General features: G+C 49.1%; 1 protein-coding gene across 6 annotated transcripts in view; it reads left to right on the plus strand.

Annotated features, from left to right (window-relative positions):
- The window catches only part of RAB37 (RAB37, member RAS oncogene family), a 49,914-nt gene that overhangs the window by 24,727 nt on the left and 765 nt on the right, over positions 1 to 24,422 (plus strand). Inside the window, exons 1-9 of one of the 6 annotated variants that reach the window (XM_019494463.2) lie at positions 8,524 to 8,601; positions 9,037 to 9,178; positions 13,751 to 13,861; positions 19,091 to 19,132; positions 19,819 to 19,885; positions 20,033 to 20,085; positions 21,608 to 21,673; positions 22,609 to 22,665; positions 23,577 to 23,653. In XM_019494463.2, coding sequence (XP_019350008.1) covers positions 9,065 to 9,178; positions 13,751 to 13,861; positions 19,091 to 19,132; positions 19,819 to 19,885; positions 20,033 to 20,085; positions 21,608 to 21,673; positions 22,609 to 22,665; positions 23,577 to 23,653 — 587 coding nt within the window. In that variant the 5' untranslated portion in view covers positions 8,524 to 8,601; positions 9,037 to 9,064. Of the gene's footprint in view, positions 1 to 449; positions 561 to 8,498; positions 8,602 to 9,036; positions 9,193 to 13,750; positions 13,862 to 19,090; positions 19,133 to 19,818; positions 19,886 to 20,032; positions 20,086 to 21,607; positions 21,674 to 22,608; positions 22,666 to 23,576; positions 23,654 to 24,422 lie in introns of those variants that run through there. The other 5 variants (XM_019494464.2, XM_014601843.3, XM_059732110.1 and 2 more) reach the window with 5 other exon arrangements.

Here is a 24,422-nt window from a genome sequence, read left to right on the forward strand (position 1 = left end):
TTTCACAAAGCTCCATGTGCCAGTAAGGGCCACAGAGAGGTCAGTAGGTGACTGCTGCCCTCAGGGGCTCCTGGCCTGAGCTCTCCACCCTTCTCAGCCAGAGAGGATGCAAACTTGGGCTGAGGACAATTTTGTTGAAGCTGGGTCAGGAAGAACAAGGGTCATGGAGCCTGATAGAGAGCACGCAGAAGTGCGCCTGGCTCTGTAGCCCAGTGCTGCATTTCTATGACAGGGAGGGCATCCCAGGACCTGGGTTTTATCCTCTGGCTTTTCCATGAAGGATGCAGGTGCACCCTTAGGGCCCAGATCCCAGGAGCCTCTCCCTGCCATCTTCACCATGCAGCTTGAAGGGGTGCTATGCATCAGAGAGGACTAGAGGTTCCCAGCCAACCCCTGTAAGTTCAGCTTCCCAGATCACTTCCTTACCTAGGATGCTTTGCTTCTTGCAGACTATCTTGCTTGGAGACAGCGGCGTGGGGAAGACATCACTGCTGGTCCAGTTTGATCAGGGCAAGTTCATTCCAGGATCTTTTTCTGCCACCGTAGGCATTGGATTCACGGTAAGGGCTGGCTCTTCGGTTACTCTGTTGTAAGCATGCCCAGAAATACTCATGGTAGCTGAGTGGGGTTATTTGTGGAAGGGGCTCTGCTTTAAAAAAAAAAATCAGAATACAGGATTTGCCGTATGTTGCCATAACGGTAGCATCCAAGTCCGAGGATGGTAATAAACACAGCTCACACGAGTGACGTCAGTACTGCACAGTATTTAAATCACTCGTTAGTCACAGGGGCATGTCATGCTCCAAATGAAGCCCAGATTTTGGGTTTTCCTACATGTCCTTTTTGCCCTAGCAGGGTGACTTCTTTGAAGACAAATGAAGCCAAATCCACGAGGGCCATGATGAACCCTGAGTCTCTGAGCAGTCAAGTGAAAGTGAAAAGGAAAGCATGCAGGTGGATCAGATTAGGGATCTGACTCTTAGCTGGAGTCCATGAAATGCAGACAAAAGGGTTCCCTTCTGGAGAGTTGATGGATCTCAGTGCCACCCGTGAAACCTGAAAGACGTGTATTATATTAACCCATTCCCTTGTCTATCTGGATACACAGGTGGTAGGGATGGGAACACTGGTTGTGGACAATCAGACCATATAGTGTGTGTGTGGCAATACTGTTCAACAAACTGGTGTGATGAAGTTGTCCAATAGAGTGATAAAAAAGCAAGAGCCTTTTCTGAGGATCACGTGCTTCTTAAAATCCACTTCTGCCTCTTTTGCTGTTTCCTTAAACTCTCTCAGGAGGTTTTCCCCACTCCAAACTGCCTCTGTGTGATGTGCTGAGTTCATCCCTTCTTTAGTTATCAAGGTATAGACTTGAAATGGGAATAACTGGGCTGGATCACCCTTCCCAGGCAGCTCAAAACCTAGCCATGAGTTTCATGTCAGCACAAATCATCTTAGAGCTGACAATGACCAAAAAAAATTGAGCCAAAAAGGTATAAGTGTACAAAGCAAAACACATATGAGGCCATCGTGGAAATTTTAGCCACATATTTAGATGTCACATCTGTTTCCAAGAACTCCTCTAATGTATGTGCGTCAGCAGTTATATAGGGGCATAGGATGCAGTGTGCCTAATTCTACTGTCTGGTAGATCCATTGCTCTTCCACCATGGGCGACTCCATGCCAGAAACATTGTATGTTCTCCAGACTTCTACCTCCACGTTGGATGCCACTATAGGAGTAAATTGGGTCAGAGGTAACAGTGCATTCCAGTTGCTATGGGCTGCTTTGGTAACCTCAAGCAGCTCTCAACCCAGGCTGTGTCTTTCCTGGACACGGTTGTGCAAACATGCATGCTGGTTGCTCTCAGTGAAAGCCCTGGATGAAGAAGTCTTGCACAGGTCTGGCCCTGTGGGTTCGTACTGATGTTTGTGTGCATATTTATGACCTTTGCTGCCAGGTAAACTCTTTAGGAATCCTTGGTCCAGCTCTGCAGGCCTTGTGCTACCACAGGGTGCATCGACACGTGAACTTTAATGAGCATTAGCCTATTTTAATGTACATTAAAGTGTCACTAAAAAAGTGCTATTCCGCTAATGTGCATTAAAATAGGCTAATGCACTTTTAAGCATTACTTAAAAACCATGGGTGCCTATAGATGTGCTGTAGGATTGCTCTGATGCACTGTGATTACAGAGCATTGGAGCAGACTCGATTAATCGAGAGCAATAATTACCTTAAGATTAATCGACTCTCCTGGAATATGGTAATTATTGCACTCCAGTAGTCTCCTGTGTCTCATGTATCAGCACTCCCATGCTTCAAAATGGTGGCAGGGGCACTTGAACTAAAGTTTGTTGAACAAGCTTTAGTTTAAATGCTCCCTGCCACCATTTTGAAGCGCAGGGATGCTGATACACAAGATGCTATGATGCTTTAATTAGAGTGGCTCTCAGACCCGTTCTAATTAAACTGCCCCTCACCCACAGAGCACGTGTAAAAGTACCCTGTGCTTTTTAGTTAATGTGCATTAAGACAGGCTAATGCATGTTTTCCTTGTACTTCACAATGAAGGTACCAGATTGAACGTGCATTAACTAAAACGCATTAATGCATGTGTAGACTCACCCACAGATGCCACATCAGGCTGCCTGAACCATATTTAGAAGGCCATGAGACTCCCAGAAATGCCATCAGCTGAGAGGGGTTTGGAGGGACGTTCCACAGTCTCCTCCACATACCATGAAGCTGCTTCCACTTTGCAAACCTGTGGCCTGGTTGTATGCATTTGGGACGTCTTGCTTTCATGTGCTCTGAACAGGCAGAAAAAAAACCCTGCCACCCTCACTAAGGTCCCTGCCACACGTTCAAATTAAAGCTGGATAGAAACCAGCTATAAAGTTGTTACACAATTTCAAGCACTAACTCTGTAGCGGGTTGGTCTTTTTTATAGCTGGAAAGACATTTTTATAACATGATATTTACTTTGCCCGTATTGCCAGTCTGAATTTATTGCACGACTCACAAGTTAATTGCATAATATATGTAATATGCAACAGAGGCCTAAGGGAAATGGTGTTCTCTGGGAGTGCTCATGCATGGAGACAGCCTCATGTCAGTGTGGAAAGCCTCTGGGAGTCAGAAGCACACAGGCAGCCCATTCCCCTTGAATTAGAAAACAGCTTTGCAAAGGGTTGAAGTTCACTTTTCTGGGGTCCAGTTCTGTGTCCCTCTGGACAGGTGCGTGACTGCACAGATCTGGCAGCTGCTTCTCTATTGGCCTTACCAGCACAAGGTTATTTCCTGCTACACATGCTTAATCCCTTGAGCCAACAGGCTGTGGACATTTCTATCAAGCACCTGGAAGCCTCAATTGCCTCTGTTCCCTTTGAAGGCGCAGCGGGTGTATCATCTCTGCCAACTCTAATCTCATCTCATCCTCTTTTCTCCCCCCCCCCCCCGAGGAGAGCCTGAGGCTCAGGCTGGTGTCTCTGTGTTGGGTAGCAATTAATAACAGGGATTTCCTTCTCCATTTGGGCTGAGAAACCAGAGAAATAAATCTTAATTGGCTACGAACAACCTTCTGGTCAGAAGAGTCCCTGGGATGAAGAACGAGCTGAGCGCAGGGAATGCTAAATGGAGTGTGAGTGCCCTCTTGTGTCACTGTCAGGGACCTACCCAAAATCAGTGACTGGTTTGCTGACTGCTTTCTAGGGAGACCAGGAAGGAGTTTGGGGTTCGGTCATATTCCCGCCCAGCTTATTTTCCCTGATGCTAGTGAGAAGGGAAGTCTGCCTTGTGGCTCTGCTATTTCCAAAGTGGCATTTGCGGGGCATCAGACTAAAGAACTTCCCACCTGGTGCCAGCTGCCCCAAAGTCTAGAGATGGCTGGATTCAGATAAAGTCATCACAGAGATGGGCTTTGTTGCTTGAATCTGAACTCGGGCCCATACTTCCCTGGTCCCAGGGGGTCAGATCCAGGGCTCTAGGTTCAGTCCTATTTCTACACGTCCTTCCTATGGTGGGTCTGCTCTGCTACAGACGGTGCCTGCCGCTCCCCTTCTTGCTGAGGAGGGTGCACTGGGCTGCCTTTTCCCCATAGCAATGCTGACAGCACCTTTCTTCTGAAGAGCTCGATTTGCTTTTTCACAAGCCCAGAGACAAACCCTGCTCTGTGTTATAGGGGCAAAACTTGTGGGAAAGCCAGGAGCCTTCATGCCCCTGCTAGAGATGAGCAGGACAGAATTCCTTCCTATCTCTAGGAAGGAGGACTGGCCTGTTGACTTCAGGGAGACGTGGCCAACCCCCTAATCTGTTTACATGCTCTATATTGCATGTACATCTTCACTCTTCCTAGATACCACACTGCTCTGATTGTGCCTCTTCCCCATGCTCAGTATGGAGCCTACCCCTAAGGCCAGGATGTGCTATCTCTGAGACATAATCCCCCCTTTCTTTGGAAATGCGACTATCTCTGGTGTGGAACATGGCAGGTGTTAAACAGCAACAGTGGCTCAGGGCAAAAAACTGAAGAGTAACCTGTTCACTAGGAAGGCAGGTCAGATTGTGGAAGCAGTGATCTTTCCAGGCAGCAGTATATCCCCCCTCAGTATAGCACCCACGGAGTGCTTTTAGTCACTTCGTAGTTTTGAACACAGATTCACAAATTCACTAATTCACAGAAGTTTAGGGCTGGAAGGGACCTCATGAGATAGTCAGGTCCAGCCCCCCTGCTCTGGGCAGGAAAGACTGCTGGGGTCAAGTAACCCCAGCAAGGTGTACATCCAGTCTCCTTTTGAAGACTGCAATATAAGCTGTATGCAGTTTCCTGACCACGCATTCCCTGTGCTTATTTTATGGCATGCTTACAGAAACTGGAAATACAGGTTCCCAAACTGTGCTCCTGTCCTGAAGGGGGGAGAAAAAACCCTTGGCTTGACCAGGAAGGATTCAGAGAGAAAGGGAAGCCCAGAAACACTTTTGTGGGGCATATCTCTGCCATCTCACCTCCTGCGTTTGCATGCGTCATTAGTCTGCAGACCAGCAAAAGCCAAACATTGCACCCTGGAGACAAGTCCTGATTCTGGTCTTGCTTCTGTCAACCACTCTGCGGCAGATGGATTCACACCTGATTAGGGTTCACATGTGTGCCCATGGCCCTGAGAGTGGAATCTGTCCTCCAGATTATGGGCTGGATCCCCCAATGCTTTATACAGAGCGACAACAGTTTATTCCACTGCAGGATCTGGCCCTATTTGAGAAAATGCCAGGGCTATTATCCTGTAGGCCTGTACTCAGTGGTGGATTAAGATTTATTGGTGCTCTGGGCAAACAGGAATTTGGAGGCCCCCCACCAGGCAAGGGCCAGGGCCAAGACCAGCTTGGGGGGTGGGGAGGGGGCCAGGACCTCTGGCCCAGGCAGGGTGGGATGGGGCTGTCCCGTCCTGTCCCAGTAATGCTGGTGCCAGCGGCCACACACAGATAGCAGGGAGCAGAAACAGGGCTGCCCATGGGTCCTCCTGGCAGCAGACAGCCCTGGGAAGCTGCCACCTCCCACAGGAAGCCCCTCACCGGCCCCTAGCCCCTAGCCCCTGGCCCTGGCCTGGCCGGAGGGGAGGAGGCATGAGCTGCCTACCCCGGATGCCCATGGCCAGGATGCCTGTCTGGGCCGTGCTGTCCCTGGTGCCCCAGGGGGTCCCTGATTGGCAAGGGCCCCATGGCCCAGGCACCATGGGCCTGTGCATTAACTATAATAATTATCAGGATTGCATACCAAGAACTTCACCTGGAATGGATTAGCAATGGACATTGCTTGAGTAACTTAAGCCTCTGTTGTCCCATAACATAGGAGGAACTCCTGGCTCTTACAGGCTGCTGCTCAGGGCAACACGCCTTTTATGCTTATTCTCTGGATTAGCACAGATTAGGTGAAACATGAATAAGACCCACAGGGCATTGTAGGATGGTATTTACCCTCGAGTTTAAATGTCTTGGCAGATTTTACTCTGTTCCTCGATCTGTGGTAGCCAGGGCACTTATAGAAGGAGGAGAGAAGGGCCTGTCTAGGGAGCAGTTGGACTGATTAGCAGTAAATACTTCAATGTAAGCAGCCTGGTCTGGAGATTAGCAAATGGTGAAGATGCCTGAACCCTGCCCAAGACAGCTAGAGATTGTGTGTAGCCTTTAACTCCTCTGTGATGATCTCCTCAGCAGCCAAAGCACATTCACATTGTCTGTGTTGCAGTAGCATCCAACAGGAGGGGATCTCCATCATGTTAAGTCCAGTAGAAATGTGCAGGAAGAAGCAGCTTGTGCCCCCAAAATATATAGGCTAAAAAGAGAGCAGGCAAGGGATGAAGGCCGCAGGGAAGGGAATTGGGAGTGACCAAACAGAGCATCTGTTTCAAAGATGCTTTTGGCATCTTTTCCCAGAGATCTTTCTGTTAATCAAAGTGCTGGGTTTCTCAGAGGCTGGAAATTGGCTGTAAAAGCAAAGACTTTCCCTGACATCTCTCTGGTGCCAGTAATTGCTCCGAGCCAGGGATTTGCTTCATTTTGGTGTCTGAGTTCTAGCTAATTGGCCTTCTGTAACATAAGGCTCTGTGCAACACCGTTAGCAGTGCCAACTAGCTTGTTTGAGAGCCTCGTAAAGGTACATTTCCCCACATCATCCTTCCCCAGCCAAACACAACAAAAAGTATTTACGCTGCAGAAGGAAAGGAAAGGGGGAAAGGAAGGAAAGGAAGTAGAATAAAGAATAAAGAAAAAGGAAATAAAGAAAAGAAGGAAGGAAAGAAAAAAGAAAAGAAAAGAAGGAAATAAAGAAAAGGAATAAAGAAAAGGAAGGAAAGAATATCAGGAGAGACAATCTCAAGTGTGTGTTGGGTTAGCAGCCTCCTAACAAACCATGTTTAATTAGCACAGGGCTACTCAGACTGATGTCTGGGCTTGCAGATCTCTGCTGAGACCCTGGTAATGGGGCACGAGGCTGTCCATTAAAAGAGGCTGGTGGTGCTACATCTTGGGCTCAGCTGTCCCACCTTGCTATGGTTGTTGCGTGCCTGAGATCTTCTCAGGTGAATCAGCTAACTCAGTGCCACTCAGCCAAGTCCCAGAAGTCTCCTGCGTCTCCATAATATACATCTGTCAGGGATGACAACCTCTTGGCTGCTGGGATATCCTAATTAATGCCCTGGATGTTGCAATGTCCAGGTTGTAGGGTTGGCGTGTTGTTGTAGCCATGACCATCTAAGAAATGTCAAAAGGCCAGGCTTGTTGCAATAGCTTTTATCAGACTGATTGTATAGTTGGAAGAGCTGTTGGACAAGCTTTTGGGCATCAGTTGCCCTTCCTCAGGTCACTGTGAATACCTTGGCAATTTTTTTCCAGTGTCTATATTGGCCAGGGCTTATATGAATGGAGAGAAGAGTCTGACCAGGGATTTAAGCCAAACTTTGTGTCTCTTCCACATGCCCGAGTGATGCCTGGGGTGAGAGAGGAGGGCTGAGCCAACCTGAGACATTCTCTTCTCTCAGCCTTTTCATCCCATTGCTTCCAGTAAGTTTCCTTTACCAAGAAATGCAAGAAAGATGAAGTAAATCTACTACATCGCCCTTAAAGCATAAATCCCAGCCAGCTACCACAGAGCAATTAAGGAAAGTGGAGGAGGGCCATATAAACCTCAGCTGATGCACAAACCCTCCATCCGGTCAAGTCCTCTGACTGTAAAAGTGCAGTAATGCCCCCCTCTCCCGCAAAAACAGAGCACTCAGCTGCAGAAGCTGGTGATTACATGTCCCACCGGACTCGTCGCCGGAGGAAGAGAACAGCCCGCTAAGGAGAGAGCGATATCTCTCATCAATGGAGGATGCCAGCTTGCCGCTGGCTCCAGCAGCGTGCGTGTCTACAAGTGCCACCGCTGGGCCCCACTAAGATGTGACAAAGTGGGAACGAGCCCAGCGGAGGGCAATGGAAATGGTTCGGGGGCTGGTGCACGTGGCTTCGGAGAGGCTGAGGGCACTGGGAGTATTTACATTGCAGAAGGAAAGACTGAGGAGGGATTTAACAGCAGCCTTCAACTCCCCGAAGCGGGGTTCGAAAGAGGACGGAGCCGGACTGTTCTCGGAGCTGGCCCATGCTGCAGCAAGGGAGGCTGAGGCTGGACATCAGGATGAGCCTTCTCACTAGGAGGGTGGCGAGGCGCTGCCAAATCTCCACCCCTGCAGGGTTTGAAGACCAAGGCTTTGGCTGGGATCCTCTAGTCGGGGCCGGTCCTGCTTGGAGCAGGGGGTGGCAGAGATGTGCCCTCACCTCCTCGCCTGTGAGCCCGTGGGGTGGGGTGCAAGCAGCATCCAAGTAAAGGATGCCACTAAACCGAGGGGCTGCGGGCCGGGCACGGGGAGCTGTCGCCGGCGGCGGGGCCGCGTGGGCGCAGCTCGGGGCGCCGTGGGGCCGCGCTAACTGCCGCGGAGCAGCGCGGAAGGGGCGGGCGCGGGCGGAGCCGCTCGCAGTTCCTGCCCGGGCGCCGCAGCATGAGCAGCCGGGCCGGGGCCGGGGCCGGGGCCGGGGCTCCCTCGCAGCCCTGCGACCTCGCCTGCAAGGTGGGAGCCGCCCCGGGGTGGGGGGGACCGCCCTCGGGCAGCCCGTCCAGACCCCCGCGGGCTGCCCCAGCCCCGCACCGCTGCCCCCATCCAACCCCGCCGACCTCCTCCTGGCCTGGCCAAGCTGCATGCTTTTCCTGTCCGTGGGCTGGTCCTGGCACCTTGCGGCGGTGGCTCTGCTCACCCGTGGGTGCGCACGTCCCTGTTTTGTATTTGACTTGTGCCATCAGAGCCCCCGCTCCCCACCCTGCAGTGGCACACGGCGTCCCTCCCAGGGGCAGAGAAAGGGATGCGAAGGGAAGAAGGCTCCAGCCCCTGCTCCCTCTGTCCCCCTCCGGCGCTCGGACGCTGCCCCCCGACTCCTTGGTGCGCTTGGACCTGTTCTCCTTGAATGTGCCTGCTCCTCTTTTGAACCTGTCTTGTCCGTTTCCCCAGTGATCCCTGGTTCCCCTGGGCTGGAGAGATGCAATCTCACGGGCCGTGTCGCACGGGACAGTTGCCGCTTCCTCCCGGACGCTTGCTGCCCTGTTGTGTAGAGGGGTGTCTGTACCTCCTGGTGTACAGAGAAGCTGGTCCGGTTGGTACCTGGTGGTGAGGTCGCAGCAGCAGCTCTTTTAAGGAAGTGGGATCGTGTCCATCTAGATGGGAGGCAGCCCTGAGTGCCTTGGGGTCGTGTGTCCCACACAGCCCCCACAGCAGGGAAGCCCCAGAGGGTGCATGGGGGGTGGGACACCCCTGTTTGGGTGCCTGTGAGCTCTGCCCCGTTCTCCAGCCACATAATGAGACATCCAGGGTCATCACAGCCACTGCCTTAATGTGACAGGACTGCCTCAGACACCAGGTCTTGGCAGGAATATCTCCTCCGGGCCAAAAAAGGGGTTCCCCAAGGGAAGGGAGTATCACTGCAAAGTTTTGATGGCTGTGTGTATACATGACCAAACTGGCCATAGGACCCCTGAACTGAGCTGAGCTCAGGCACTGGCAGGTGGGTGTGATGTGGGCTTCAGGCAGACCTCACGTTGGATAAACGCACTTTGGGCTTTTGGAGGGTGCAGGCCAATGCTGAGCTGTAACCCTGAGAAGCACCCAAAATTTTCCTTTCGCTTTCTGTGCCTTGCTGTGTTTTCATGGCACTGTGTTTGCAGCCAGCCTGGAACCTCTGCATGGAAAACGGGGAAAATACATGTCTCTACTCTGTGCTTGCTTTGCCCAAATGCACCCACTTTACCCAGTCTTTCCCAGCATGCTATATGTGCAGGCTGTGATGTGCCCCGTGAGGCAGAAGTGGCTGCAACTCCCATTGTATGGGTGCAAGTGAGGGTCAGGGGACTGATGCCAAGATCCTCAATGAAACCAAGGTACCTAAGTTTTCTTTAGGCACCTAAAAACTTTGTTGTTCTGGGCTTACATGGCTTGCCCAAGCTCACAGTGGGAATCAGAGAAGGGTAGTGCTCGTGGATGCTTTACAGCCCAACTGTATTCCAGTCTACTTAATGATCTGCTCTACCTTCCTCCTGGTCAGTGGTGACTGAAAGAGGTCAAACAGTGTAGTTTGGTTATTCAGAGCAACCCTCTTTGGTTCCCTTTCTTTCCTGAGCTACTTTAGTCCTTCTTTTTCCAGCTCATGCATTTCTCATTCTTTTTTTGAGGGCTCAGAAAGGGGAGATTTTTTTTTTTAAGTTTGAAAATCTTCTCTAGAAGCCATGCTAAGTGCTGAACCCAAAGCCTGTCTCCATTCAGGTGTATGTTATAGGGAACTTTGACCTGAATTCACTTGTGGAGAAGGATTATTTGGGTGGTCCCAAACCTTGCTTAGCTCTCATTAGGCCAGCAAAAACACTCATAGATTCATAGATTCATAGATGTTAGGGTCGGAAGGGACCTCAATAGATCATCGAGTCCGACCCGCTGCGTAAGCAGGAAAGAGTCAGCCTGTTCCTTCTCTTTTTCCTCACAGTTGCCACCAGACCTGTTTTTTGCATGTCTCTGCGGAGGAATGTCTAGAACAAAGATTCGCATCCAGGGTGATATGGGCCTATTAAGGATATTGTGAGGGGGCACGCAATATTAGAAGCAGAGAATCAGAGAAAATGAGGGTTGGAAGGGACCTCAGGAGGTCACATCTAGTCCAACCTCTGCTCAAAGCAGGACCATCCCCAATTATATCATCCCAGCCAGGGCTTTGTCTAGCCAGATCTTAAAAACCTCCAAAGATGGAGATTGCACCACCTCTCTGGGTAACCTGTTCCAGTCCTTCACCACCCTCCTAGTGAAAGAGTTTTTCCTAATATCCAACTTAAACCTCCCTTGCTGCAACTTGAGCCCATTGCTTCTTGTTTCATCATCTGTCACCACTGAGAACGGTCCAGCTCCATCCTCTTTGTAACCCCCCTTCAGGGAGTTAAAGGTGGCTATCAAATTCCCTCTCAGTCTCTTCTGCAGACTAAATAAGCCCAGTTCCCTCGGTCTCTCCTCCTAAGTTATGTCCCCCAACTCCCTAACCATTTTCATTGTTACCCGCTGGACTCCCTCCAACTTTTCCACATCCTTTCGGTAGTGAGGAGCCCAAAACTGGACACAATGCTTCAGATGTGGCCTCACCGGTGTAGAATAGAAGGGAATAATCACTTGCCTCGATCTGCTGGCAACGCTCCTACCAATGCAGCCCAGGATGCCATTAGGCTTCTTGGCAACAAGGGACCACTGTTGGCTCATATTCAGCTTACTGTCCACTGTAACCCCCAGATCTTTTTCTGCAGAGCTTCTGCTTAGCCAGTTGGTCCCAAGCCTGTAGCGGTGCATGGGATTCTTCCATTATAAGTGCAGGACTTTGTACTTGTCCTTGTTGAACCTTGTGAGATTTCTTTTGGCCCAGTCCCCCAGTTTGTCCAAGTCACTCTGAATCCTAGCCCTATCCTCCAGCATATCTACTACATCCCCCCAGCTTGGTGTCACCCATGAACTTGCTGAGGGTGCAATCCATCCCATCTTCCAGATCGTTAATGAAGATATTGAACAAAACTGGCCCCAGGACCAACCCCTGGGGCACGTCACCTGATACCAGCTGCCAACTAGTCCTTGAGCCATTGATTACTACCCACTGAGCCCAATGATTCATCCAGCTTTCTACGTACCTTACAGTCCATTCATCCAACCCGTAGTTCCTTAGCTAGCTTGCAAGAATGCTGTGGGAGCCCGTATCAAAAGCCTTACTAATATCAAGGTATATTAACATTGTTAAGTGTGCAAACACCTGCACATGAGTCAGAAGATAAACCCAGAGATTGCAAATAGGAATCTTTTGCTTCACAAACATTCTGACCTGCTTCTGACCTGATGGTCTTTTCAACAGGGAAACTGTTCTATTATTTTTTCCATAGTCAAGAAAGGAGTGGAAGCTAAGAGCTGGCATTTTTGAAAGGGTGTCTTGAGCCTAAAAAGGTTGAGAACCACTGGTCTAGTCTAGCACAATAGCTCAGGGTTTTTATTTCTGAAGCTCTGAGCAGCTGCAACCCCCACTAAGCACCTCTGAAAGTAAGCTCATAGGGTGTTTCACTTGTTACGGCTCCTTTGCCAGGATCCTTGTTCATCTTGTTGCAGCTCCTTTGCTTTTTGGGGTTTTTTTGTTATACGTGGGATGAGGTTGTTGATATGTTCGATGAATTATTACCCAGTGGCAGCCAAGAAACTGCAATTATTTCAAAGCAGCTGGAGAGAACTGTAATTTGCTGGCAGTAAAAATACTGGGCTTTGCTTTGCTCTGTCCAGCGTCCAAGTGGATTCAGAGGTGCCAGTTCAATCCCCAGCCTTAGCTCTGAGGTCTGTTTGCTTAGGGAGAGTGCACAGTTTGCTGTGTGTTTGCTTTGGTGTCAGCAGTGGGTGGAGGTAGAAGGGGGTAGAAAGCCTGAGTCTGGTGGAGTTTGCTCAGGATGCAATGGGCACGGTTGTTTTCTCACTGTGCTGTGTGCTTCATGTTCTTTGTCCTATGGGGACCTGGATAAAGGGGAAAGGAAGAATGAGCCATGCTTTGAGATAGGACTGGCTTGGTGATAGTCTGGCTGCGATCCCACTAAGAAGCCTGGGGTCTGGGTGAAGGGAAGAGGTCTATCCTTGGGTATTTCTACAGCTGTATTAATACTGAGACCTTAAGGAGACTTTCCTGAAAGATGGAGAAAGCCTAGAAACAGAAACCACTTGTAGCAGCACGGTGTCCCTAGCCTTCTCCCAAACTGTTGGTAGTAGCAGGGATTGAGTGGTAGTTGCTTTAGAGGAGAAATGCCACATTTCCTGCTAGATAACGGCATTGTGGTCAGACGGGAGACCCCCTTGCAGCAACTGCTTTCTGGTGAATCTCCTCTGGCAGCTTCCGCCCATTTGCACTCCCTCCTCTCCTGTTCCTGACTTGCTTCCTTTCTTTCTTATTACCTTGTTCCACCCAACGTGGCTTCTCTGTCCCCGCTCCCCCCAGAGTCAGAGGTTGTCGGGTCTGGATGCGCGCTGGAAGCTCTGTGAGGCCAGGCTGCATGGTCTTGTGGCGGAGTGCCATGGGGAGCAGCAGCAAGAGCCTCAGGCTGGCAAGATGCTGCTGATGCCTCCGCTTTGACTGCAGTGGTCCCTGGCATTAGAGATTTGCAATGAAGCATGGAGGGGAGAGTTTCAGGGAGCTGCTTGCTGCCCAGAAACATTGCCCTGCCTGAGGAGCAAGCCCAGACTAGGCCATGGAGGAAGGCTGGGCTGGGTGGGGTCTGCAGTGTCTTGCAGCTGTCCTATCCGCCCTTCATCTCTCTCATCCTCCTTTGACCCCTGTGCCTTCTTCAGCCTACCTTGATGCTGTCCTACAGAGAAATGCTACCCCTGGTTAAGAGAGGCCAGTTAAGAGAAGTGAAATTTGAGGCTTAAACTGCAGGGCAGTGTTCTTAGTTGTGGGACTGACACCCAGATGGAGAAGTGGAGGGAGCTTGAAGACAAAAGGAAGTTAATAGCTTGCACAAGACCTTGGAAACTGAGCGATGCCACCAACCACCCGGATCAGTGCCCTCCTCACAGGCCTACCCCCACCGTGAATCAGCTCAGCTCAGGTCATGGCTTGTCTCCCTACTCCTGCCCTTCCCCTGGCCCTATTAATGAGTATTTGCCCCCCATGTTGTAGGTGATGCTGCTTGGAGATTCGGGCGTGGGGAAAACCTGCTTCCTGGTGCAGTTCAAGGACGGGGCCTTCCTCTCTGGGACATTCATAGCTACCGTCGGCATAGACTTCCGGGTGAGACTGCTGCAGCTTTCTGGACTGTGGGGGAGCCCCTTACACCAGCTCAGGGCAGGAAAGTGAAATAGTCCCCCCCGTCCTCTACCCAGATCATCAGTGAATGGAGCAGGGGTCTGTAGGGGTGCTCTTGAGCTGTTGAATTTTACTGTAAAAATTACCAAAATTGATAGTCTAGACTAATAAGATATGATAAGAGTGGACACTCCATAGATGTCTCTCTCTCTCTCTCTCTTTCTCTCTCTCAAAGCCAATTTAGGGACTACTGCTGCTTTAGTCCAGTGGGGTTTTTTTGCTATGCTGCACGGTCATCACAATGAAAGACAAGGAAACTAATTACCATATTAATTGTGCTTGATTTATTAATAAAGAAGGGGAGAGGAGAATTAAAAACAAAACACTTGGTAAGGGTTGCATTGCTTCCAATTCCTCCTGTGTGACTCTATGCAGAGCCTTAATACAGATGATAATGCTACAAGAATGGATTTCTTCTATAGAGAGGACCCAAAGGACCTTATTCCTTAAATTAGTAGAGTGTCTTAGGATCATAAGAAATGATGGCGGGAAAGGACCCCATGAGGTCATTTAGTCTAGCCGCCAGCCCAAGGCTGAATCATCCCTGACTAACCAGCCCAGTCAAATGTCTGGGCAACCTGCTCTTGAAAATGTCCAAGGATGGAGATGCCACAGCATCTCTAGGTGCCTCTTCCAGTGCTTGACCACCCTCAGAGTCAGAACGTGCTTCCTACTCTCCATCCTAAATTTCCTCTGCTGCAGTTTGAGGCCATTGCTCCTCATCCTGTCCCTTGCAGAAATAGAGAAAAGCCCATCTCCATCCTGTTGGAGAACTAAAGCAGATTAGTTGGGCAGAGATGTTGCTTTAAGGATTGGGGAGTCCTGCTGATGAGTCCCTTGCACATCTTAAATAGTTTCTCAGTGGGCAAAGGTGAGTCATTTCAGCCAAGTCTTGTGAAACCAAAAAACGCATTCAAGTTAATTAATGGCGAGATACCATTTAAGGAGTTGTTTTGAGACTGGCAAATCAGTGGAGTGGTGAGCATCTCTAATCCCAGTACCAGGTTTTGTTTACCAAGGTTTAGCTCATGTTTCCTTCTCAGATTAGGTGGCCAAAATGCCCAGCGTTTAATTGGAGAAGCTCTCAGTGCCCTACATTACAATTGCAGTACTCCGTTGAAATCATTAGAAGAAGGCTTTCAATGTAAATGCCTTGGCCGTGCTGTACACGTGTGGCACCATCACCTGTTGAAATCTTGTGATGCTGTTACCTGAACCCGAAAAGGTTGCTTCCTCTTGACGCTGTGTTGTTCTTGGCTGTCTGGTTGCTTCTTGCTTGCACAAGTAATGAACCATGATGAGTGCTGGAAAGCTGAGCGGGGAGCAGAGATACAGACTTGCTTGTTCTGTTTGGAGAGGTTTATATAGTCCTGTCTTCCCATAACTTTGTGGAAGGAGGAAAACTCAGCTCTTTCCTGGGTTTTGGAATTAGCTGACTGGCTCTCACCTTCATGGGCTGCTCTTATCCAAGATATTGCTAAAGATATTGCTGTGTTGTCTGGTTAATGTATATGAGGCATACATCAAGTGGTCTTTTGTGCTGTGGTGGGAAATTCTCTGAGTATAATTTTAACTTTTTTTTATACTGAGTCCATCCTCAGAGAGATCCTTTTGGTTTCCTCAGGGCCTAATAGGAGCTGAAATTCTGTTTCAAATAACTTTCCACACACTGTTGCTGTAAAAATCTTCCAACTCTCAAAATGGTCTTTTCTTTACCGTAATTCTTAAAGAGAGTTTATAAACTTGAATAAACAGAAAAAGAAGTTGTTGCTTCTTCTTAACAAGCTGCGGAAAGGGGTCTCTTGTATTCCTGAGTTTGATAAGAAAGTTGCTTATGCATTGTCAACTAATTACTTTCCCAATTAATATCAATATTTTTACACTTGAATGGGTGCTTGCTTTTGGATCCAGTTGTAGTATCAAATGTCCTTCCTGTATTTTCCACAAACCATCTCATGTAACAAGGGATCAGAAAGCTGTTATGCGATGGGAGGTACGAAGAGACACAGTACTTGCAGGCATGCATCTCAAGAGAGACTTGTTATCTCCGGCACTGAAGAAACAATAAAAGGTTTACGTGGCTGACATTTTCTGCAGACCATTTTGCATCCGTCAAGGTCTGATGGCTTGCGAATGTTTGTGAGAGAAAACACTTTCAGTAAGACAATCTTTAGCACCTTTTGAGCAGGTTTAAATTAGAGATGTTTTCTCATGAAGCAGATGTAAGAGGCTCATTTTATGTCACAGTCTATGGCTCTGATAAACAGATCCCTTTGCTCTTCCAAAATCTTTTGAAACATAAATATCTGATGAGCTTGTTCTAAGGAATTAAGACTAGACTAAACTGGTATCTTAGGCTATAAACAGATGTTGCATTTGTCCTGAGATAAACCATTTTCTCCCAGGACAAAGTGCAGTAGTTCAGATGCCCATGCCCATTGTTAAATCCTAGACAAGATAAGAAGTACTAACAGTTTATCCCAGGACATTGTAAAGTGCAATGGTTATCCCAGGGTTGCATCATTGAATCAATGGGAAAAAGCACAGCACATTCAACACGCGCACTAAATCCTGATTAAAAATGTGATGTGTGTGCATGCCAATCCCGGGGCATTTCTGTCCAGGAACAAATGTAATGCCTGTTCCTAGCCTTATACAGAGGATCTTATTCTTCCAAGAGATACTTTTTCTGGTGGTTGACTGTTGGCTAATTGGTTCCTAACTTTACAATCCACCCTTTAAAACGTGTGATTGAAGACTTCTATAAAGCATGTGATTCAAAGCACAGATTTTAATAAGCGAATGAACTATACACTTTGAAAACACAGCCTAAAAGAAAATAACAATGAATATCCAAGCCACCTAGAAGGAATAGAGGCTGTCTTTTCAGGTCTGTGTGAAGGCATTTGGGTGATTTGTGGCCAGTGGTGTTACCTCTTCTGACATTTCAAACTTGTCCATGGGTGACAGAAAGCAAAGACCCTGAGCAGCTCAAGTAATTAAATACGCTTTAGGTGTTTTATACTCTCCGAGCGCTGCAGCTAGGAAAGTAATTGCCAATATCTCTTGAAGTCGCTGAAAGATGCAGGCAAGGCTGTAATGATCTGCTGATAGAAGAGTAAATGATCATTTTATCAGTGAAACTACATTTGTGTCAATATTGAGATTTCCAAACCCCACCCCACACACACACACACACCCAATATAGTCTAATCAAACTTCTTCCTCCTTTTATGATTGAAATTGCTATTTGCCACCGAACAGAGGTCCAGGAACAGTGGGGAAGGGGGGGAGTGTCTCTTAATTCCCTTGCCTGTTCCCCCAGGTTTGGGTTAGCAGATGGAATTTGGGGGTCGCAGCTGTGACCCAAATGCAGGAGGTCCTCGAACCAGTGGCCCTGCTGCAGCTGTGGAAAGCACCCGTTTCTCTTACCTAGAGTATTCACAGGGCACCCTGCCTAGGGAATATAGATGCTGAAAATGCATTAGACTAAGGGCACCACAAGATAGAACCAGATTGGGCCCAGTTCTTGCTGTCCTGGGATCAGTGGGTTCCCTTCTCCCCATCGTATATTTACAGCCTTCTTGTGTTTGGGGCCTGATCCCATTACACTGGTGTAAGCTGGGACCTAGTCCTTTGAATTGAGGTCCACTGGGTTCACAATCTGTTCTTACACTAGAAAATATGTCCCTCAAAAATGCATTGTACGAGGCTTGGGTACAGGCAAACAGGAATAAGGAGAGAGCCTGAGGAACTATAGAGGTTTGAACCAAAGAAACCCAAAGCTTGGGGCTTTATTCTCTCATCATCTGAACTTTTTAAGCCAACAGAATTGAGCTGGACTTTAACCAAGAGTTGTTCCTAAGGAGATGTCTGTGTTTGTATTGCCAGAGCCTCTTTGCACCCTGCTGTCCAGAGATGGAACAAAACGATGGTCCACTTGGGTCAGAAGCAGCCTGTACTCATGAGATACGCTGGGGGTTTGAAAGGCACAGAAATGAACCAGAAATGTCCAGTGGTCCGTACCCTCTCAGATGAGTTTCAGTTCAAGCTTTGGGCAAAGGTTTCATGTGTTTAATTTGTCCAAGCTGCTTCACCCAGCCCCAGCTGCAATGCAGATGTGGGTGTGTGACTACTTCTCATGCAGGGTTGTGCGTTCTGGGGCTCTGGGTTCTGTACAGTGCTGTGGGGGATGTCCTGGTGCTGTGGCCTGTATCTGTGTGGAGTAAAGGTGCTTTCTTGCTGTCAGTGACTTTGTCCTGTCCTTGCATCTCTTTGCATTGCCCATCCCTGTTGCATCTCCCTGCTAAATTGGAGATGGAGCGCTGTTGCACTTGCGATGATATGTCCAGCATATGCAGATGGAGAGGCAGAGTCAGTCCCCTTCTTGGCCTTATATACTGCTCAGCTTTAGCTGTCAGAGCAGCCCAGAAATGTGTCTGCACCATGAAACCATCTGGGTTGTGGAACTGGGTGTTTCTGTGACAGGCTGAGCATCAGATCTCTCGAGAAAGGAGCACATTGCAGCTTGTGGGAATGTTTCCCCAGGGCGAGGGCAAGCTTTGGGGATATTGCAAATAAACACCCATTACTGCTTTCTTGATCTCAGTCCTGGAGCTCTGAATGGGGGTTAAGAAGACATATAGCAATACATGGGGGGGGTTAAAGCTTTTTTTCTGCATGTCAGTCTCTGCTTCTGTGACCAATGTGCCTGACCTATAGGATCTGCCAGGTGCTCGTGATTGTAGTATCTGAATATCAGCACCAGCAGAAGCTCCTAATCTCTCCAGCTGGATGTTTCCCCACCCTGGAAAATGCCAGTTCAGGTGACATGCCTCCTGGAGGGAAGGCCAAACTAAGTAAGGCCATCTGCCTGACCACCATGCGGATGAGTTTCCCTGGAATCTCATAAGGGATAGTAGCTCTTGAGTAGAAGGCCTTGACTTTTCCTGCTGCTGCTTTAGAGACAGACTCAGGCGAGGTCTGCTTATGTCTCCCCCTCTTGGTCTGTAGGCTCTGATTCCAGCATTCACACCCTCCAGAACCAGTGGACTGGAGCGGTAGGGGTCAAGGTGATTCATGGGGATGCTACAACCCACAAGGGAGTGCAGCCAGCTTTTCCCTTACTCAGCCTGACTTTCTTTTCTCTTACAGAACAAAGTGGTGACGGTAGATGACGTGAAGGTGAAATTGCAGGTGAGTCAGGGAGTTGGTGGGGAATTGATGGTCACACTGCAGAGTTCAACCCCTGGCATTAAGTGTCTAGACAACCAGGAGGCCAGTAAGTGGCCTTTATCTTTTTTTTTCCATGCATCTCTCTTTGCTAAGGTCCTGGTAGGCAGGAAGGGAACATCCCTGGGGAAGACTATGGGGGTGTCTGCAGAATGAAAGGACTATGCTAGGGAGCACTGCAATAGAGCACAGCACACCCACGCTACATGGGCCATACCCCAGGAGGCTGGAGTATAGGGCATGCTGAGAAACTCCCCTGTGACAGCGTATCAGTGCCCCATACCACACGATGCCCCATCCCCTCAGGGTGCAGTGTATGCAGAGAAGCTGTATTGTGCTTCACTACAGCCCTTTTTAGCATAGTGCTTCCAGCATTTGCCTCACATGCCCTCAGGAACTCACAGCCATCATCTCGCTGTGGCCTCAAATCATTTCAGCCCAGACCTCCACATGCCATTGATTATAGCTTGGAAACACCTTAGCACACCAAGGGCAGAAGGGACCAACAGTGGCCCCCTTGCACTGACTCAAGTTTCTTGCCTTCTCTTGTTCTCTATTGCCAGCACGCTCCCGGGATTTGGAAGCAGGAGATGAAATGGGCTGCCGTGAGGTTTCTCCCTTAGTTTTTCACAGGGGCTATTTCTTTGCAGATCTGGGACACCGCAGGGCAGGAGCGATTCCGTAGCGTGACCCACGCCTACTACAGAGATGCTCAGGGTAGGTCTCTGGGTGGATTCGTGTTGCCCATTTGGGGTGAGATGGGAACTGGAATCCACAGGTTCAGTGGAGCTACTTTTGCAAGTAATGCCTAGGAGCAAAATAGTTATTAAACCCCCCACTTTGTTTCTCTTGTTTTCCTTCCAGCCTTACTCCTCCTGTATGACATCACCAGCAAAATGTCCTTTGACAATATTCGAGTGAGTATCCGTTGACCAGCAGCCTCAGGGATATAACTGCTCAGCTTGGAAACCCCCAGAGAGGGTTGATAATGGACCTTCACTCCCTGGATGTCCTCCCCTCATCCAGGCCACTTTCTGGGTACTGGACGGACAGACTCCAAGACCCAAAGAGAGAACCTGTTGGTTCTAAACACGTAACACCTCAACGTGTCCACTCCTTTGACAGCCATCAAACCAAGCAACTCCTTCCCCAGAACAGCCATGCTAGGGTAGACATTGATGGGAAACACTAAATTCATTTTAAAAAATTAAGCTTTACAGGGACCAGAACTGGGATGAAATTTGGTGAGTGGTTTCATCTGCAGCTGGAGAGGAAGGGTGGGTGTTAAAAAGAAGTCAGTGTGGTGACTTTTCATTGTGAAATGGCCCTAAATGTCATAAATGGAAGGGGATGAAAGATTCAATCATCTGAAAACTGAATTAACTGTCTTAGTTTGAGCTGGCTCAAAATGAAAACTTTCTTTGTCACCAAAAAAAATGTAAACCCTACCTTGAAAAATGGCCATATTTATTCAACCCGAACCAGTTTTTTCTTGGTTTAGATTGAGAACTGGAAAGGTCTATTTTGGCACAGCTCTACACAGTGTCTTGGACCCTGAGATGACTGTCTGCCTTTGTACTGCCCTTCCCTCTCACTGCCTGCCTTTTGTGATGGGGTGATCTTTTAACCTGAATCCTAGGGCTGAGACAGTGTCCAACATGAGTTTCCACTATCCTTGGCCACCTGTGAGAACTGGGAGCTGTCCTAGTTCTTGGCATTTGGCTACACCAAGACATCACTTCCCTGCCGAGCCAGTTGCTTCTGCATTAAGGTACAATGCATGAGCTTTGCCTTAGTCAAAGGGGCCTGAGCAAATAGGTGTGCTTTGAGTCCAGATCATAAAATACTGGAACCAATCATACAGAAAGCCAAGCTCATTCAACTCCTATTGAAATCACTGAGGTGTTCTTCTCAGGAGTTGACAGTGAGGACCAACCTTAAGTCCTTCAACACTGAATCTCTTCCCCCTGAGCTGATAGAGGAGTTCTGCTAGCTAGTAGCAGCAGTAGGTTATTATCTAGTCACCACCCATGACAATGGTAATGCAACTGTACCGAATGGAGGTGAAATGTGCCGTTGAGTCACAAGGGTCTGGGGGAAACGGACCACATCCATACTGGTAGCTGGCACCGTGCTGAAACCAGGTCACGAGGGTATGGCTGCCTCTGACCCATGCTGCATGGCAGACTTGAAAACCTAACAGTACGGAGCAGCAGACTCCACAGGGTGTTCATTCAAGGACAACCCATTACAAAGGTGCCTGGTGGCTAGGGTGGGTTGGGAAATTTTGACCAGATGGGGGTTTTTTGCCAGAAAGTGATGATTTCTTGGCAGGTTTGTCCTCCCCCACCTCCTCTCCTATGCGCTTGCTGTTGCACAAAAACCTTCTTGTCTGTGCTGCTCATCTTGGACACCATGTGACCTCTTCCTCTCTTGCAGGCCTGGCTCTCAGAGATACATGAATATGCCCAAAAGGATGTGGTCATTATGTTGTTAGGCAATAAGGTACGTGTCACTTCCTGTCAGGTTACTGAGAGCTTGCTCAGAAGACAGCTTCTTTCTCCTATTTTTTTTTGCACCGTTTTTTCCTCGTGCAGGTCAACAATGTCCCAAATTGTGGGCGTTTGGATTGGACATGTGGATGGGGTTCCCAGTGCCTCTTTCTTTGTCCACTGGCACTTTCTAATGGAGGGTTTGCTTGCCCTCTTTTCTGCTGGGAAGTACAAGGCCTTCACCTGCTGATGATGTATAATTGGCTCCAACCCTGCAGGATATTGTCCAAGCTTCTGTGCTTTCCAGCATCACCAACTTCCCCTTTGAAGGGTCCTCATAGTTTTCCCCTGAAATCCTAGTATTAGGTGTGACTCAGCCATTCCACAATGTGGAGATAGGAGGCAATGTCATTGGGGCCAGACTTTGGGGTCCACTGTTTCAAGAGCTGGCACTGGATGTGCCTTCTTGCCCCAAACCCAGCTCCTTGGGCCATTTACAATTCTGTCAATATTTGAACTGGATCAGTTAGCACGCTTGTATAATGCTCTTCATCTTCCCATGCTAACCATCCCCTAGCTCTGTGCAAGGCAGTGTCATTATCTCCACGTTGGAGAACATGGGATATGTCTAATGATACAGAAGGAGTCAGTGCATGATCTGGCAGCATAATTCCTGAGCCTCTAGTTCCCACAGCTGTGCTCAGAGCGCTTGCCCATAACCCTCCCTTGAAGACGCACGGGTGTTTGCCGGGGACTGGAAGTTCCTTGGGGAACGTGACAAGCCGTTAAAAAGCTCTGAAGTTCCTGTTGGATGTCTCAGTGCCAGCTGCAGCCGGTAGATGGCAACCTGAGTCCTTGGGTTCCTCGTATGGATCCTAAAGTAGTGTTTCTGGGGCAAGGCTGGCTGGGAAGTCTCCAGCTGCAGAAACTATATCCCTTTGTTTGCAGGCAGATGTGAGCAGCGAGAGAGTTGTCAGGACAGAGGATGGAGAGACGCTAGCCAGGGTGAGCCTCACTGCGGGGGTTGTGGGCTTTTTCCTTGCAGAAGGTATCTGCTCCCTGCCTTCGAGATCCTCAGTTCCATATTGGCTGCAAGCTCCTGTCCTGTACTGAATAGACCTCGACTAAGGGATTTAAAAATGTCCCAGCCTGGGCTCACAGGACTGCTTCACTGAGACACTGATCACATCAGTCAGCCCAGCTACAAGTACCTTGTTTGCAGCCTTAACCATCCTGTATGAGTTGTCTGGACCAGAGGGGAGAGAAACATCAGATGTGAAGGCAGAGAGTGGAAGGGCAGGGCAGGGAGGGTGTGGGCCATGAGATGGGGCCTGAGGGTGGATTTTGGGGACTAAGGAGAATGTAAATAGGTGGAGGGGAGGCTGGGAGCTGGGGGAATAAGGTTGGAGCGTACTGAAGAATGAGAACTGCACTTGTGGAGTGGCAGGAGGCTCAGCTCTGGGCCTGCTGAAGTCAGAAAGAGCAAGAGAATAGTCAGAGAGTAGCTGGGCTACAGTTAAAAAAGGTGCCACCAAGATGTGAGCCGCCTGCTCTGCAGCTCTCAAGATGGGACCTTCCATCCTCACCCCAGACACCTGTCTCCTCCCACACCTCTAAGGGGTCTCTTCCCTGCTCCCCACTTTCTCCAATGCTGGCTCTTCCAAGCCAGCTGTGCATAGTGCTGCCCCTTCTTGCTTATACCTCTCTTTTACTGCTGCATCACAGGGGGATGGGCAGGCCCTCCATTAAGGTCCACATCTAAGGAACCTGCTCTACTATCCTTGGAGGTTGCCAGGTTCTTCCTGGCCCGTTTGGCGAAGGGTGTTTCAGAGCAGAAAGGGAGCTGTAGGAGTGTTGGTGGTGGCAGTACCAGGCAGTCCAGCCCAGCTGCTCATGATGCCATGTCCTCGTTGCAGGAGTATGGAGTGCCTTTCATGGAGACCAGTGCCAAGACCGGCATGAACGTGGAGCTGGCCTTTTTGGCCGTTGCCAAGTGAGTAGCTGCAGTTCTCAGAGAGTGGCTTCCAATCTCAGGACTGCCTTCTTGTACTAAGGGGCAGCAATTTAGCGCGTAAGCACTGAGATGGCAACCCATGCTCCTAGGGGATTAGAAAGGCCACATCTTGAAAGAGGAACTGTCAATCAGTGGTTAGAACAGGGAACTTGGTGGTTCAGAGACCCTGTGTTTTATACACTTGCTATGTCATCACAGCCAAGCTGCTTAACGGCCTGTGTTTGCAGTATTTCCCGGCTTCAGAGAAGTGGTTTAAAGTTATGATACTTATTGACATACCACATGCATGCACCTTTTTCCCCCAGAATCAGCTATCCAGAATTGGGGGGTGTGTCCCATGCAAAAAAAATGGATTTGCATGTTGGAATGAAGGCAGGGGGAAGCTGAAATAGTGGCAGGGGGCTGTGGTTGAATTAGGCTGTTTCATGGTATTTTCCCCAGTCGCAAGGAGCAGCGGCAAAGTCCCTGCTGTTTTGTCAGCTATGGGTTTAGCCCTCCCACAGCTGCTACCAAATTGACCAAGCAGCAGGGAGATGGAGCGATGCTGATGACAGGACTCTGCCTGCACTTCGTGCAGCCCTGGGTGGACCAGTGCTAGGGCAGGGAAGATTCTGAAAAAAATCTTTTTTTCTTTCTTCTGCCTTCCCAAAACAAGGCATGTGTCTTATTTGAGGGCATGTGGTATGTAGGCAAATAGGGTGATTTGTTAAGGCAGGCCCATAACTAGGTTCTACACTTTCCTATGAAG

The sequence above is a fragment of the Alligator mississippiensis genome, chromosome 8, assembly GCF_030867095.1.
Source record: "Alligator mississippiensis isolate rAllMis1 chromosome 8, rAllMis1, whole genome shotgun sequence".
Classification (NCBI taxonomy): domain Eukaryota; kingdom Metazoa; phylum Chordata; order Crocodylia; family Alligatoridae; genus Alligator; species Alligator mississippiensis.